Below are 18,757 nucleotides of genomic sequence, written 5' to 3'. Positions count from 1 at the left end.
CACACCACAGGAAGTTTATTACGGCATAAGCCAAATGAAAAATGTTCGATACATTTTAAAGGCTACAGCAACGCTGACAAATCTGCAGTCACATCACTGACAACGTCACTTAATAACCCAAAAGGTCAGAATATTCTAACTATGTTACAGTGCTTAAATAAACTCTTCCGCAGCCTAAGTACATTTTAACCTTATGGGAAATACAGTCCTGACAAACCATTCCGAGCTATTTTTTACATAGCTCCAAAGGCGTTCATTTGTAAGTAAACAAGTTCCCATTCGTCAAAATTCAGAATAAAAATGCATTCTTTTCAGTCACGCACAATAACATTACTTTCAGCACAAAGCAGTTACATTACTCTACAACAATATATTCGAGTGAATTCGTGAAGTTATACAACTCACTGTAGCGTGACTAAGTAACGTCTGTAGAAAAATGCTAGAGCTCAAGATGTACAGCCACAGCCACACTTGCGGAGGACGCCCTTGTGATTCGGCACTATATTGAGGCATACTTTTGTAAATATTCTGAAATACGTGTATGACATTCACTGGTCATTTATCAATTTTCTATTTGTCAATAAATACAGCTACAACAAAATCTGAGTAAAAATGAAGGCTAACAGCAATCTGAAGTACACGATCCTCTGGTCCAGTCTTTACGGCAGTAATACGAATCACTATCTGTGACACTATTACTATCTCATCGTAACAGTTTTTCGCAAACCACTGCCGTTCTATAGCCCCACAGAATCTCCACGGTGTCCTCTTACAATACACAGGGTGGCAAACGTGTGGCTCTGACAACCCGTTACAGGGGTTTAGAAGTATTGAACTGCAAAAGAAATGTTCTGTTAGAACAGAAGGGTACAGACATCTTCAGGCCAAAGACATTCCACACATCCTCACGTCCAGCACAAACACTAGACGGTTATCTGAATACGGAAATCTACAGAGCTTATTGTGAATCTTTCAAACACAGCTATTACAAAACTAACCGTCTACAAACCTAGATTTGCCAGTAGATGCGCTTTCGAGAAGAGCTGTCGAACTAAATAGCACAATGAAAACTTTGTGGGGGAAAGTAAAAGTTTCGGAATTTTAAAGCTCTAAAGCTCCGACACGTATTTCCATGGTGGAGCAGGTCTCCACGACACTTCACAAGAGCACTGTACAGCGTCAGTACGCGCGATCTTTACAGCTCAAGTCCAGCTTCTTCATGGCTACACATACACCTTGTACTTACACAACTCTTTGGAGAGCGTTCGAGTAGGCAGAAAACGGCCACTAGCACTGGCGGTGATATACTCACTAACCGCGTCCCGCCGCACCGCGCACGCCCCCCTAAACACACACACACACACACACACACACACACACACACACACACAGTTTGTAAACACAGCCTTTTTTCTCATGACAGGAAACGACTAGATTAAAAAACCACACGGTGGCTCCGGTGCGGGCGGAGACGTGGCGATGGTGTTCAGGCGACGCACGCGGGCTTGTGGCGGCTCCAGGGCGGCTCTGCGGCCGCCGGCGCGGGCGACGGTGCGGTGGCGATGGCGGCAGTGGGGGTGGGGGCGCTTGCGGGGGCGGGGGCGCTGGCGGGGGCGGCTTGCTCCTGTCCCGGCTCCGCGGCCAGCCCCGCGGCGGGGCCCGCCTCCGGCGTCTTGGCGGCGGCGGCAGGCGACGACCGCTGACTCAGGCACTGCTCCAGCTCCACCAGCTGGCCCATGAAGTTCAGGTTGGGCGAGATGATGGGCCGGGCCGACTTTACCAGCTTGTACGCGTCCACCATGCTCAGCAGCTTGTGCTTCATGATGTAGGCGATGGCGATGGTGGCGGAGCGCGAGATGCCGGCCTGGCAGTGGACCAGCACGCTCGTGCCCGTCTTGCGCGCCTCCTCTGCAACAGTATTATGTTCCTCACAACGTGCACCGTATCAATTTCAAAACGTCAAATAGTCAGACCGCAAGCTGCGTGCATGTACCAGAAAGAACGAGTGCTATGTTTAATACATCTACATGATTACTCTGCAATTCACATTTAAGTGCTTGGCAGAGGGTTCATCGAACCACAATCATACTATCTCTACCATTCCACACTAACAGCGCACGGGAAAACCAACACCTAAACCTTTCTGTTCGAGCTCTGATTTATTTTATTTTGATGATCATTCCTACCTATGTAGGTTGGGCTCAACAAAATACAGGGTGATCAAAAAGTCAGTATAAATTTGAAAACTTAATAAACCACGGAATAATGTAGATAGAGGTAAAAATTGACATCCTTGGAATGACATGGGGATTTATTGGAACAAAAAAGTTCACAAAATGTCCGACAGATAGCACTGGACAGCAAAACGTCAGTAACTGCTACCGTGACGGCTGAGAGGTACGCCGATATTTTAAGAATCGCATCATTCCCAGCCTGGCTGATAAAAACCAACTGGAACGACTACGTTAATGCAGGATGGCGCTCCACCCCATATTGCTAGACGCGTGGAAGATCTCTTGCGTGCGTCGTTTGGCGATAATCGTGTGCTCAGCCGCCACTTTCGTCATGCTTGGCCTCCCAGGTCCCCAGACCTCAGTCCGTGCGATTATTAGTTTTGGGGTTACCTGAAGTCTCAAGTGTATCGTGATCGACCGACATCTCTAGGGATGCTGAAAGACAACAACCGATGCCAATGCCTCACCATCACTCCCGACATGCTTTACAGTGCTGTTCACAACATTATTCCTCGACTACAGCTATTGTTGAGGAATGATGGACATATTGAGCATTTCCTGTAAAGAACATAATGTTTGCTTTGTCTTTCTTTGTTATGCTGATTATTGGTATTCTGATCAGATGAAGTGCCATCTATCGGACATTTTTGAACTTTTGTATTTTTTGGTTCTAACAGAACACCACGTCATTCCAAGCATGTGTCAATTTGTACCTCTCTCTACATTATTCCGTGATTTATTCAGTTTTCAAATTATACTGACTTCTTGATCACCCGGTAGTTTCGCATTCGGAAGAGAAAGTTGGTGACTGGAATTTCGTAAATAAATCTCGGTGCGACGAAAAACGTCTTTGCTTTAATGACTTCCATCCTAACTCGCGTATCATATCTGCCACACTCTCCACTATTACGTGATAGTACAAAACGAGCTGCCCTTTTTGCACCCTTTCGATGTCCTCCGTCAATCCCACTTGGTAAGGATCCCACACCGCGCAGCAATATTCTAACAGAGGACGAACGAGTGTAGTGTAAGCTGTCTCTTTAGTGGACTTGTTGCGTCTTCTAAGTGTCCTGCCAATGAAACGCAACCTTTGGCTCGCCTTCCCCACAACTGCACTGTGTGCACATGCGGAAGGGAAGCTGGGGGGAAAAAAGGAAACATACCTGGGTGAAACCGTGGGTTTTACGACGACACGATAAATGCATTCAACAAAACTTGTTACGTGAGCTTATAGTGGCGGACGTCAAGTCTTACATCAATTGCTTAAGAATGGATGAGCATACATTTCTGGATATGCTCAATGAAATGTATGCTCATATCACAAAGAACACTGTTCACTTAAGAACTGCCAAATCTGCAGGAGACAGGCTCACTAACATTACAGGAGAGGGTAGGGTTAGGTTAGTGTAGGTTAGGTCAGGTCAGGTCTCCAATCTTCGTAGTCTATTTTCGTATTCAGCGTGCCGCACGTTGTAAAGCGCCTCAACAGCTTCATACATCTCTATTAATTTTGTAGTTGTCGGCACACACCAATTGTATTTACCGGCAATGTTTATAAAAACACTACAGACGACAGAATGCAACGATGCTAGCGTTCCTTGTGGTAACATGTCACACTGCAGGGAACAGAAGACAAGCGACTTCTTTGATCAAATATACAGCGAGGCCCTAGATTTGATCCAATATTGGACGACATTTGACAAAGTTCCCTATCACACCATCAAATATCTTTGAGAAAGGTACTGGACAAAGATTGACAAATTTTGATAGTGTAATACCGGCCTAAGGCGCAATTTACGGGTGAAGCACTTAAAAACATAGTATTCGTGCAATTATGAAGTGTTTCCTAACTATCGCGCAAGTACGTCAATCCATGTCGACTACGTCGTGCTTGCGGCCTCCAACTCGGCGGAGGTTACATGAGAATGTGTGACTGTTCGCTGTCGGCCCACACATTCGGTGTAGCGAGTGACAGCAGTGCGCAGGCGCGACGCAGCTGGCCGGAAGCGGTTGGCTGTGAGTCATTCACTGCCTCGTCCTCGCTGCCCATGCGCACATCTCACACGAGGCTGTGCTGGGGAAACTAACACTGCGTGCGCCCCTACCAATTGCAGTACGACACGAAGAATTCGCCACACACTAATGACAGTACTAAATACGAGAATAGCTTCGTTTTTATTCCATGCATAGCACGACGAACTCTCTTAGTACTGTAAAATGGAAATAAATTTTTGAAACGCGTCAGACTACGCATAAAAACGTTAACTGGTGCAGTTCTCGTACTTTAATATTAATCGACAGAGTCACAAGCCTTCCGAAGACATAGCTTATGACGGATGAAAAACTCCCAACGGGGCTAATTTGACAGCCACAGCCAATTAGCTTACAAAGCTATTGTCTACAAGGAAATACTGTCGTCGGACGATTTAAAGGAATGCGAAACTACTTCGTCAACTGTTCAGAGATCACGAGCATTCCGTCTGTAATAAGGTCATTTCCTGGTGGAGAACTTGGGTCAAAACCAACCCACGGATGCAAAGCGGTTTTACCATTCTATGCTCTAATACGGTGAACACTAACGTAATAGTATTGTTAAGCTACTGGAATCATACATTTAAATACCTCAGCGGCGAAGAGTGCCAACTTTTATGAATTGGGGTAACACGTGAAATAGGAAATGCGAATGATCGACTTAGCGATCCTGAGGAAGTGCGATATTTTTAACGGTGCTGCAAGTAAGTTGTGTGATCTGGAGTTACTGCCCTATTGTTTCAAGTCCTTTTATCGAGTAGGAATCAGACTATCAGCGACATCTTGCTACGATAATAGCAGGCTAGTAACCGATCATACGAAAGTAACAGTGTCCAGGGCGATCTATTTAGAATCTTAATTCAAAGCAGTTTATGTAACAGATTTTCTGCCATCAATTTGTGTTACTCTTAGGAACAGATTATGGCGCGAACTGACTTCACCATCGCCCCACCCTCGAATTGGTACCAAATGCCTTCCGTCGCGTGCTAGTGACCTGTTGAGATTTGAGTGCTGAAATGCAAACCTTGTTTAGTTTGTAACAGCTCCAATGAGTGAAAAATGTGGCCAATCATGTGACCCTGTTTCACTCTGACTTAATACAAGCAAATCTTAGCTGCTGGAGTGCGATTGTACCGCCGCATTTAATTCACGACAAAGATAACTTACAGAGAACATCAATACTTTACGTATCACAGAGCTAGGCGCAATGCCTGTTACTTCCACAACTAGTTTAAGAAATCGAGGTTGTTTTGCGATCAGAAAATGCAGAGACCGCAACGATCAAAAAGCAGTAACATGAAAGCGAATGTCTCTTAAACTCACTATCTTAATATAGGCAATGCCGGGCAGTGATTGCTGTCTATGGAAGTTAGCTCACTTCTCCAATTCTAGAAACTAACATCTCTACCTTGCACTCAGCCCACATCTATTCCAGTGAAGTTTATGTATAGTTGCCACCGTCAGCTAAATCAACTTCCACTTTTTCGATAGTCAATCAGTAACTAGGCAAACTCTTCTCACCTTCCACCCTGTCACAGTATTTCTTCCCCTTGAACCATGACAACGACTGAACGTAAACCCGTCTGGAGATTTCAGTGGCGGGCGGATCCTGCCTGTGTGTTCCAAGGATAGCTTGCACGAGGCCTGATTAACGCTACGGAAGAGACACCGATAACTAAACTACTTTCAGCAGCATACACGCCAGTGCAGTAAGGTCAGCCTCTTTCTATGAAGGAAAAAATAACAGCAGTCTTGCTTACAACAAACCGGATTGCACGTCACCTATTCGCGAAATGGCTACCCCTCCATTCAAGAGACAGTTTTCTTAGTTTTATCAACTTAAGAATTTAACAGAACTTACGCGTTATATATACACTGCCTGACAAAACGGGTATGTAAATAATTAGAGCTGCAATTTTTTGTGACAGAAGGGTTAATGAAGAGCGTTAGTGTTATAGATTTCTTACCAGGCCTGGTAGAGCAGTTAAGGGACACAAACAGCGCCGCAAGGTTGAGCGATCACTGAAGCACACGGAGATGCCGCGTATCAGTGCCAAGTATTTGGATTGTGGATCTCCATTTGGCCAGCCGAGACCAAATAATGGACAACTGCGAAAGTGGGTCATCCCAACCTGTTTATTTGAGAACAGCAGTAGCTGAACTTCGGAATTACTGTCCAATGTACAAGATGTCACCAACACGAACAGCTGTTAATATGGTGCCGTGAAAGTAAATCGTGGACTGCTGGTGAATGGCATCGCATTGTGTTCAGTGTAATTGCTATGATGGTCATTCACGCTAGTGCAGAACCGCGAGTAGTGGCGGCCTAGGGGAAAGTATAGAAGCACAGCGTTGTTTCTCGCGAGGTCACGCCATGGGAAGTCATTGCGTGTAACTTCAGGTCACGGCTGGAACAGAGGCACGACGCTACACCGACATCCCGCGTCCTGTGTGTTATCCCTCATACGACAGTATCATGGTGCCATCTCAAGAGGAAAGTTCTTGTCCACAAGTAACATTTCTCTTATGAACTGTCTCGTGATTAAGAACTATAGTGGCCAGCGAGATCCCCACGTCTAACCCCGACAAGAAGTGTATGGGACCAGCTCTGACATCAGCACCCACCATATGAATGACCAGTTACGAAGTGGGAAAGTTTGCCTCTGGAGAGAGAACGGCTTTACGAGACCCTTCGCAGCTGAATCAGTGCAGGCACTCTGGCCACAGAGGATGCAATGTCATAGTAACAAGTGGTCCATATTCCCAAATTCTTCGTGAACTATTCTGGATCAATCTAAGTAACAGCACATACCCTCCTCCCCTTCCAGGTGCTTCACTACAGCACATCACACAGGAAATTAAATTTAGCTTTTATCTTTCAGCCAACGTAATACTGAGACAATTTACGTTCTGCGTGTGGAAAGCTTTGGACCAGGGCCTGGGGTAAACGCACTCGCCAGGATGCCGCAACAATTTGCATACAAAGCCCAGCGGATCGCGTCAGCAGTGTCTGCTATTTGTGAGACTGGTCTTACGCGTGGAGCTCTGCCTCTAACCGTAGCGTAGCTTCATAAGGAAATTTAAGGTTCTACACCTTACTGCGTTTTGCAGGTGTTCTGCAAACTTTCAACACTCGTACCAGCACGCAGGGGAGCAGTAATGTGGTTGCAGTGCTCTGATAGGGGTGCAGGTACGAAGAGGTATGAAATCTTGTCAGCGGAAGACTTCTGCAGATGTTAACTGCCATAGAATAACGAAAACGGGAACAGGACACTAAGATCCACGTGGCTCTAGACGCAGTTCTTGCCACGACTTCGACCAAATCCCTGTGCGACACAAATTGAAAATTTACACCTCATTTTAGCGAGCCCATGATTTACAGCTGTCCAATACTTTTGAATCATTTTGTGCATCGGCGTTTGTGACTTAAAATCATCAGTCAGGGTCAAACGGCACGCAATCCTCACGCCACGAATTACATGTTACGCGACCAGACGCTCATTTGTACCCATATTAAACTTACAAATTAACTGCACTGGAGGGCAGTAACCTAAGGCGAATGTCAGGACGAAGCTTATGTAATTTTGACATCTCAGGAGCTGAAACATTTATGGTGAACTGCTTAACAGCGTGTATAACGCAAAGGAGTAGCGCCCGTGCGTAGCACGAATTCGATAATTACTTGCTAGGTTTCCGGACGTGTGCAGCACCAGCTCACTATGCACAGGCCGCACGAATCCCGTAGATTACGGGACAGTGGCTTGAGGGCGCCACGTGTTCCTTTGGGTCCAGGTCGAGCTACTTTCGTGGGCGAGACGACTATTTCACTATTGTGCACAGTGTGGGATAGCGATGGCATCAGTTAACTGAGCGATAATTCAACAGGCAATGGTGGTGGTCTAAATCATGTTTTCCACTCACCAACAAACTACTGCTCAGCGGTCCATAGATAATTATTCCGCATGCAGCTTGTCCGCTAAACCTGTTTTGACGTTATCTACCGTCTGTGCTGGGATTATTCCTTTCCATTTCACGTCTGGTCAACCGCGCTATAAAGGACGAGACGAGCGCTCATTACACTGAGTAACATGTTCTACGCGACTGAATTAATGCATAATCCAGTCTCTTGATTCATCAATTCCTATATACTTCATTTCCATTTACTGTTTTCGTAATCTAAAAGACGTTGGAAATTTGGTTAGAGAAAGCCTGTTCTTTCCAGGGAAGACGTTCCGAGTAATCGTCTCCACAACCTTTTGAAATCTGTAATTATTCTGTCTATCATAATGTGGGAGCCTTATCCAACCCACCCTACAGCAACCTATGCAATAATCTTACTAAGCATGTTCAGATTGATGGTCGACAGCTACAATGTACGCCCTCAGTTGACAACAGCCATTTCATACTGTCGCATTTTCCGTGCAGTCTTGCTCCACCATAGCCGCCAGGTCTTTGTTAAACGAAATTTATTTTCCCTAGAAGATAAATGTGGACCTGGGAGTTTGAGCAGAATAGTGTTTCAACAGGCCTGCCTTTTATCTTTGAACTGACTGACCCGGCTAGTTAAAGGACCTGCAGTTTAAGGTGGAGTCCGAACCATTGTGTAACTCGGCATTTCTCACATCAGAAAATGTTGCCACACGTGTAAAAAGTGGGACCGACAGGGGATCAAACAGTAGACCTCCCATTTATTGGCTGACACTTTACCACTGCGGTGGATTAAATCATGTCGGCTCGGCCGGCAGGTGTGGTACACGTCCGCAAATTAGCTCTTCGGAAAAATGTTACGAAGAGATTTTGCGCTAAACTTCCTCAGCCGCCGTACAAGCATCTTGAATTTCTCTTTTAGGTCTGCATAGATACTGCACCAGTGGCCATTCCGCCCTGATCTCTAGGTTTGACACTATTTGTACTATAATCCAATTTAACTAAGCCTCCTCCATCGTAGAAGAAAACGGAAAGCATCGCTGTATGTGACACATTTACACACGCTCCGATCGCACCACATTGAACGTTTGGCGTGGCGTGGAAAAGCCGCGTGCCGTTGGCTCCAACAGTTCACAAACGGCCGACAGCAAGGTTCTCAAGTTGCAAATGTTAGTGTCAGCCGCACACCAGTTCTGATGACGGGCGTTAATTACCTTTCCACTTTCTCAAAGACAGGACAGAGCATCCTCGTGACCATGTTTATTATTGTAATTTCCACTTGATAACGGGCAGGCACTGTTTTAACACATTTTCTGTTGCCCGAGCAGCCACGATGCTGTTTAAACCAGACGTGACCTGCAGTAGGCGCTCTGTTCTATTTCATCGAACGCGCGTTCAGATTATCTTACTAGTTTACGCAGAAAGTTACTGTCTAAGTGCAGAGGCAGCCAATACTATGAAACCGTTCTCCATGTCTTGAAAAATTTTACAGCTTTGAATGATACTAAACAAGTCGCTAACAAACGACAAACTTAAAACAATTTAGGATCTCTTAATGTCTCATGATGTCTATGGAAAGAGAAGTTTCGATAACTCGTCCTTGCGCGGCAGTATCTCTTTTTCATGATTTGCTCCTCACAATGGTATCGCCTGCTGCAAACAACCACATACTCTATGGAAACACTGATTTACTACTACTACTACTACTACTACTACTACAACAACAAACATTCCAAGAGACTGAAGTTCGTAAAATCTGACACTGCATACATCCAGAGTGTTATCGATTTCGTTCATCTTTAGTATGATTTTAGTACATACAAATGTATTAATACGATGTGTATCCGAAGTGTTTTGTAAACTAGATGCTCGAAAACTAGGTTAAATTTCTTCCTTTCCTTCCACTCTTTGTTACTGTTATGGACAAAATTACTTTTGTAATCTTAGGTCGTGGGTCATGTGATTTAGATGAACCACCAATAACGATGAAAATGTGAAAATCTTGTGAGCTACAGTCAGCAGCTCCTTTGTAAAAGAAGCCTAAGTTACCATTACTTTCGCAAGCACAGTGGCGAATAGTGTTCAGGTAACAGCCACAGGTGACTAACAATTCGATTCAGTTATCCGCATTAGATACTATCATCATAGTTACTGCATACGTAGCAACGCGTCAAGGAGTTAAAAGCTGCACAATGTACCACAGTCTAGCAGTAAGTACTGGGCGTTGCTTTTAACGCTAACGCGTTGTCGCCAGCCCAACAATCGACTGACGTTCGTATCATCTGACGAGCGGCAAGTAATGTCTGAAGCAATTTTTCGCACAAATATCTGGACAGTGGCAGTCCATCTCTTATTAGTTACCTGCGATGACGAATTCCGTGGAGCTTATGATACATAATTAAGCAGTGATGAATTTACACCAACGAAAACGAATTCTACACGTATTTGATAATGTAATTTGTTGAATTGGTAGGTAGCTAGAAACCAAATACAGGGTGGCGCACGAAATTGTTACCATTTTGTTTTTGAATATAAACTTCGTTGACAATACAATTGAAAGGAACATATACTACAATGAAGAGCCGTCCATGGAGATTTGTTCTAACTCAGCACATGCTCAGTATGTCCATTTCGTATCCTAACTTCCTTCAAACGAACACTGAAGTTAGAGATTACCCTACGGCACATGTCTTCCGTAATTTCACTGCAAGCTTGAGGAATAAGTCTTCTGAGCTCCATTAAATTCCACAGCTTCTTGCTACTGCCTTGCCCTTCAACACGCAGTGGTTCATGCAAGATGGAGCAAGGCCACATACTGCAAACACTGTGTTGGAGTTTTTACACGAGCATTTCGACATGCGGATCATTTCACTCAGGTTTCCAGGTCGTTTCAATGACGGACAAAATTGGCCCCCCAATAGTCCAGACCCCAATCCACGTGACTTTCTTTGGGGGTACCTAAGGGAAAAAATTTTCCCGAAACGTCCACGTGATTTAATGGAGCTCAGAAGACATTCTTCCAGCTTGCAGTGAAATTACGGAAGACATGTGCCGTAGGGTAATTAACTTCAGAGTTCGTTTGAAGGAAGTTAGGATACGAAATGGACACATTGAGCATGTGCTGAGAACGAATCTCCATGGACGGCTCTTCATTTTAGTATATGTTCCTTTCAGATTGCATTGACAATGTTTATATTCAAAAACAAAATGGTAACATTTCGTGCGCCACCCTGTAAATGGAGTTCGGAGCAAATGTCTAACACTGGGGCGTTATTAGTCACGGTTGTACGTTATCGTCTTCCTCAGACGTTCGAATTGAGTCACCGAGACAGTTGTGGGTGGACCTTCAGTTCAACGTCGACCCCACCCACGGTGCAATTATTTTTCCACGTTGCCACAGGACGAAATAGACGATACGTGACACGAAAACCTAGGAATAACAAGAGTTCGAACCCGGGTTCTCTGAATCGGTATTCTAGAAGTTAATCAGTGTGTCAGCTCGGATTAGTGTGCTCACCGATGAAGTCGAAGGCCTCCTCGAAGTACTGCTTGATGTTCTGGTGCGTGGAGTCGGCGGCGGGCAGCTGCTTGTAGGAGATGTCGGGCGCGGCGGGCGGCGGCTGCAGCTGCTGCGTCACGTTGAGCACGCGCGTCACGCCCAGGCGGCGCAGGCAGTCGAGGTTCTGCGCGTCGCGCGCGTTGCCCAGCACGAGGAACGGCAGCACGCGCGACGCGGGCGCCTCCTCCACGCGCTCCGCCGCGGACGACGACTCCGCGTCGCCGTCCGCGCACAGCAGCGCGTTCTCGCACAGCGCAGAGTGCCGCCGTTGGAACTCCTTGTGGCCGCCCGCTGAAAACAGAGTCATCCGTGCAGTCACGGTTTCCAAAATCCCCAATAAACATGCACAAAAATCACTGCAAAATATATGCTGAGGACGACTTTTAGAGTCTCAGTTACGGCTCCCGTGCTTTTGCATCCCACAACGGAAAAAATATATGAATGCGTGGTCGTGTCCGACAGGACACCGCGCATTCATATACTCTACTAGCCATTAAAATTGCTACACCACGAAGATGTGTTACAGAAGCAAAATTTAACCAACAGGAAGATACTGTGATATGCAAATGATTAGCTTTTCAGAGCATTCACACGAGGTTGGCGCCGGTGGCGACACCAACGTGCTGACTTGAAAGTTTTGCAACCGATTTCTCATACACAAACAGCAGTTGAGCGGCGTTGCCTGGTGAAACGTTGTTGTGATGCCGCGTGTAAGGAGGAGAAATGCGTGCCATCCCGTTTCCGACTTTTATCAAAGTCGGATTGTAGCCTATCGCGATTGCGGGTTTACCGTATTGCAACATTGCTGCTCGCGTTGGTCGAGATCCAATGACTTAGCAGAATATGGAATCTGTGGGCTCAGGAGGGTAACGCAGAACGCCGTGCTGGATCCCAACGGCCTCGTATCACTAGCAGTCGAGATGACAGGCATCTTATCCGCATGGCTGTAATGGATCGTGCAGCCACGTCTCGATGCCCGAGTCAATACATGGGGGCGTTTACAAGACAACCATCTGCACGAACCGTTCGACGTCGTTTGCAGCAGCATGGACTATCAGCTCTGAGACCGTGGCTGCAGTTACCCTTGACGCTGGATCAGACAGGAGCGCCTGCGATGGTGTACTCTACGACAAACCTGGGTGCACGAATGGCGAAACATTTTGTCGGATGAATCCAGGTTCTGTTTACAGCATCATGATGGGGTCGCATCCGGGTTTGGCGACAGCGCGGTGAAAGCACATTGGAAGAGTGTATCCGTCATCGCCATACTGGCGTATCACCCGGCGTGATGGTATAGGGTGCCATTGGTTACCCATCTCCGCCACCTCTTGTTCGCAATGACGGCACTTTTAACAGTGGACGTTACATTTCAGATGTGTTGCGACCAGTGGCTCGACCCTTTATTCGATCCGTGCGAAACCCTACATTTCAGCAGGATAATGCACGCCCATGTTGCAGTTGCTGTACGGGCCTTTCTGAATACAGAAAATGTTCGAGTGCTGCCCTGGCCAGCACATTCTCCAGATCTCAACGGTGGCCGAGCAACTGGCTCGTCACAATACCCCAGTCACTACTCTTGATGAACTGTGGTATCATGTTCAAGATGCATGGGCAGCTGTACCTGTACACGCCATCCAAGTTGTTTGACTCAATGTCCAGGCATATCAAGGCAGCTATTACGGCCAGAGGTGGTTCTGGATACTGATCTCAGGATCTATGCACCTAAATTGCGTGAAAATAATAACATGTCAGTTCTAGTATAATATATTTGTCCCGTTTATCATCTACATTTCGTCTGTGTAGCAATTTTAATGGCCAGTAGTGTAGATATTAAATAGTGACAAAAATCTCGCCGTTAACCTACGGAGACTGCCAGGGCTTGCTGCAGTACAGATAGGTACGTCGGACCCTCCCCGAACATGGCTCCTAATACATCTGAGGTGCAAGGCATCGGTTTGGGATCAGAGCGAAGCTGTAGATCCCAACTGCATTCTTCGAGCGGCTGCCCCTTCTGTAGTGGCCTATCTATGGCACGGAACGTCGAGATTCCTGCGGAAACGTGTGACTCCTTTCAGTGCTATAAATGTGCACCATTTCTGTATCCATGAGTGACAAACATATCTTATCACTTTCTCATACACAGGCAACTACGTCTCCGATGTAAAAACTTACTACTGGGCGCACAGCCACGGACACGCACTGCTGTTAAAAACGGGCACGTGTGTTGCTTATGACCTGTTTCCCTGATTTTCACCGGAAGAGCCAACACACTTCAGGGCAAACTTCAATGCAGTCTTTAAGAAAGGGAGCACAGTGTAGATACTGCTCCTAGTTTTTCTTTTGGAAGTTCTTGCGAAATATTTCATTCGGACAACAGTGTCCGGTCATTTGACATTATGATAAGCTACGACTCCATCGCGTATACACGTTGTACGACAGCACACCAAGATGTTACCCGTGTCTACAAATTATTCCGAAGGATAACATGCTGTAATTCCAGCAACTTAACCTAGTCGGCCCCTGCGGACGTACTGTCTAACGCCTATGCTTAATGGAACAATGATCTTTCGTTAGTTCTATCCGTGCCGGAATATCTGGGGTGTAAGCGCGCGAATTTTTTTGCACGATATCTTGTGGCTAAGGGGCAATGTCTTTACAGGTAGATCACTTAACGTTCAGATTGCCACACAACCGATAACACCTGCTTTTGAAGTGTACCCAATGGGTAATTTCGTAAGCCCTATAGCATAAAATAAGTTTATCAGTACATACGGCTGTTCACACGATCCAGAGATAGTATAGCGCGACGTGCGTCAGACTATCACAATATAATTGAGCCCAAGTTTTACGGTTTTCTTCCATCGCCTTTCCACGTCCCTGCAAGTGTACATTCCGTTTCATTTTGTGACTAAATTTTATGAGTTTGTGAAGTCAACTTAATAGGCAGAAATAGTAACCTTCTTGCTGCAGCGATGTACACGTATTAAATAAGTTCGTGAATTCCCAAGTTTAAAAACCACTGTCTGCACCAACTCCCAACGCCTTCCTTGTCAATAGAGAAAATGGATGTTAATCCCAATAAGGGCATCACTTTCTATGCAGCTGAGGGGGTATAAGCACAGCCTTGCAAACGTAGCACATGGGTCGTACGTTATTACAAACGACTACAACATTCAGATGTGATAACTATTATAAAATTTGTGAATTGTTTATTTTGCAAGTAGTTTGCTTACAACGACCCACGAAGCAAGAAGTGTGAAAAAATGAAAATTTCGCTTGAATGCTTTCACGATTTTCATGGAGTCGTGACTCAAAAACATTGCCTCGAATCGCTTTGTTTAGCCTTTACTGATCACCTTCAGAGAAAATTGCAAGAATTTTATCATGGTAGTGCTTCCGTCAGCGATCAATTATAAAAATCTATTCCGGAAAATTATTCCCATGCGACTTACTGGTAGACAGCCCATCTTCGGCTGCCACACATTTCGATTTTGTAGAAGTATTTAGGTGTGCTAAAGATTTGTTCTCTCACTATGTTACCGTAGGTCGGAAACACGCTGAAGTCAAATGGTGTAAAGACAATACTCAACAAAAAATCTGCCGACCAAACTAAATTAGTTTGCGCCATCGTGCGACGAAACGCAACTTTGAAATATCCGTATTAACAGTAATGTAACACCTAAACCTTCAGATTCCAGACACTCGGATCGGTAATAAACACCGTGTCTGTAGGGTATCAACCGAACCACTGATTTAGTTCGTGCTGTGTGCTGACGTCCACTAGAACATGCGTAAACGGTAATTAAAAGTAACACCAGAACTACGGAGTATAGGCAAACCATATCTGAAGTCTGAATGTGCAGCTCTAAGGTGAGTTGACAGAGCGTGGTACTAAAGGTCACGAGTTCGAAATCCACTTATATCTATTTTTTTAATAGATTACGCGTGAAATTGTTATATGGGAGAACATTTTTCTGCCATTTGAAAGGATGTTTCAGAGTGTAGCAATGTTCTATTGGCAGTCTGCTTTCGCTTCGTTAGCTGAAGGTAGTAAACGTAGAGTTCATTTGTATAGATAGGTGTGTTATCTATACAAATTGACGCTGTGCGTTTGCTACTTGCAACTAACGCAGCGAAAGTAGACTGCCAAAAGAACACTGCTACAAAACCTGAAACATCATTTTACATGGCAGAAAAATTCTCCCACCATATCACGCGTAATTGTTAAAAAGTCAACGTGTTTCGAACTCGGGACCTTTAACACAATCTGACGGTCTAACACCAACCAGAGATCTACACATTGAGCTTTCACAGATATTGTTTGCCTATACTCCGTAGTTCTGTTACTTTAATTACCGTTTACGCATCTTCTACTGGACGACAGTAAAAACTAAATCGGTGTTTTGGTTGATACTCTATCGAAACAATGTTTGGTACAGAGCTGAGCGTCCATCTGGAGGTTTGGGTGTAAACAACCGACTGGATTTTCCACGACTAATCAAAAAATAACTGTCCCGAAGCACTTGCAAGAACTGATAGCTTGTTTCTTTGGTTGCGTTAAACGTTTGCCACAAACCATGGATAAAATCGAGAAAAACAATGTAGGACTGCGCATTCTTTAGCTGTCAGCACGCGTGGCAAATACCGGAATGGTGACACACGGCGAATTCATGCCGTATGTGCTGTCTCACTGACAGCTCTAAAACTGGACAGCGAGTTTCATCACAATGTAGTATCCTTCCAAAGCCATGACATCAGTATCAGAGTGGGGAAAATGTCAATTTTTTTGAACACATTTTACAGCGTATCAGATTCAAACGCGAATGTTTCTCTAAACATTTTTGGTACAAATGTTTTACTGTTTTTATACAAACTTTAAAGTGCGGCCTCGTAGTAGAGATATCGTCGCAATTAGTGAAAGCATTCTCCACTACGAAAGACGCACCGCTGCCGCGGACCAAAGATATCTAGAAAGACCAGCTACAGAGAAAAGAACGTAATGCAAACCGGAAATAGTGACAGCATCCACGCGAGCAAGATTCATTTCTACTACGAGGCAGTCAATATGACTAACGCGATACCGTAACACCACCTCAAGTCTTTGTTGTGATCTCCGTTACGTAGTCCCAGGTCTCGGGTTTATACCAGTAAGACAATTCGGCTGGGTGCTGGTGAAGCCGATGAACATTTCAAGCTAAGTTTACAATAACAGATTGTCCTTAAGCGTAGCATAATGTTCCCGTTCGCGACATGTTTAAACACTGTCACATTTAACACTTTTCACAAAAATCAAGCAAGGAAAATTCAGAGAAGCATATTTGATAACGTACAAGACTCCAATGAGTTCATGCATTTTATGTACATATATCGCACAAAATATGGAAAACGCGAAACGGTGGATCCCACTGCGAAATATTTAACAGGACGTTCCTACCTGACTGCCTCTTCAGCATTACGGTGGCGCTATTTGTAATCACTAGTGCCCAGGAGAGACACTGTCATATTCACTTTACAGCCTCGGCAGCTGTGAGCAAGCGAGCAACCGGCCATTCCATTGAGGGACGGGCGTGAGTCAGCTGCCGTGAGTCACAGGTCTGACTCACCCGCTATCAACAAGTGCTGCGCCTCCTTCCGCCCTTCTTCAAACACTTCTGTGCAGTCTAAACGTAATCTCCACTTTGCAGACAGTACACCCGTCTGTCAATTACCATTGCGTAGCCTCCGTTGAGTCAGAGGGAAATGGTTTCACGACAAACAATGCCAATGTTTTCGTATTTAAACATAGCAAACCTACCCTAGCCAATGATCTGAAGACTAATTCGTTGTATCAACGGACAAAGTAGCTCTATCTTCAGGACATAGTAACGCACCTACTGAAGGCAGAAAAAGGACCATAACTAACCTAGTTTAATGTAGGTACACAGACGAAGATAGCTACAACACCGAACAGCGTCTGCATGCAAGTTTTAACACTTTCACAAAAACAAAAATACAGATTAAAACTGAAAGAAACGCCACACTTTACCTAAGTGTTACATTAAATCTGTGTGCTACTGGGTAGCTGTGCGTAATCTAATCTCCTTTCCGGGATAGACAGCTAATAACTACAAGTATTTAGTATTTTAATATTGTCAGTATACACATTCGAATATCAACAATGGGAGTTGAAACCATTTTTGTCTAATAGACTACGAAAAAATAACGGAAGAATAGTACAGAAATGAATTATTCTATGTCACTCGCTCACTACGTGTTGAGATGGTAACGGAAAGAAAAATCCGCATGGTGAATGCGAAGCTTCTGCTTCATAAGTTTTGTGGGAGAAACAAAGAAAGCGCTTTGCTAGAGAAATGCTATGCTACATACCCCAGGAATGCAGCGGCAGGAACCTTAACACTAGACACGGCGCGTCCTTCTTCATTGCTACAGCAATGCCGACTGCCAGCCGCCAGGAACAGGGGCCAGCGGCCAGATGTGTCACGCTGACGTCAGCGCCCCCTCCACCGCGCTTGCTGGCCATGAAATCGCCCCTCCCGCCCCGCCAGCGCCACACACGGCAGATCCCAATTACGTCAAGCACGATGAGTCGCCTAGGAAATACGCACAATTTGGCATTGTCGAGTAGTCTCACGCGCTTTCCCTTGGCTGCCGCGCTTCCTCTATGTTCAATTTAACAACTCGCTGCATTTGGCGGACATTGTAAAGCGAAAGAACTGTTTCCTAAACTCGCGACACCGGTTGTCAGTACCGAGCGAGGTGGCGCAGTGGTAGCGCACTGGACTCGCATTCGGGATGACGACGGTTCAATCTCGCGTCGGGCCATCCTGATTTAGGTTTTCCGTGATTTCCCTAAATCGCTCCAGGCAAATGCTGGGATGGTTCCTTTGAAAGGGCACGGCCGACTTCCTTCCCCATCCTTCCCTAATCCGATGAGACCGATGACCTCGCTGTTTGGTCTCTTCCCACAAACAACCCAACCCCAACCCGGTTGTCAGAAGAAATTCTA

General features: G+C 45.4%; 1 protein-coding gene across 1 annotated transcript in view; it reads right to left on the bottom strand.

The window, feature by feature from the left end:
* Window positions 1-1,109: 1,109 nt before the first annotated feature.
* Window positions 1,110-18,757, bottom strand: part of LOC126183921 (dual specificity protein phosphatase 10) — a 216,504-nt gene continuing 198,856 nt past the window's right edge. Inside the window, exons 4-6 of the mRNA XM_049926267.1 lie at window positions 11,710-12,042; window positions 1,598-1,908; window positions 1,110-1,169 (exon numbers count right to left, since the gene is read on the bottom strand). Of these exons, the coding sequence (XP_049782224.1) occupies window positions 1,110-1,169; window positions 1,598-1,908; window positions 11,710-12,042 (704 nt within the window). The remainder of the gene's footprint in view (window positions 1,170-1,597; window positions 1,909-11,709; window positions 12,043-18,757) is intronic.

This window comes from Schistocerca cancellata, chromosome 4 (assembly GCF_023864275.1).
Source record: "Schistocerca cancellata isolate TAMUIC-IGC-003103 chromosome 4, iqSchCanc2.1, whole genome shotgun sequence".
NCBI classification, from domain to species: domain Eukaryota; kingdom Metazoa; phylum Arthropoda; class Insecta; order Orthoptera; family Acrididae; genus Schistocerca; species Schistocerca cancellata.
This window is presented reverse-complemented; position numbering and strand designations above follow the sequence as displayed.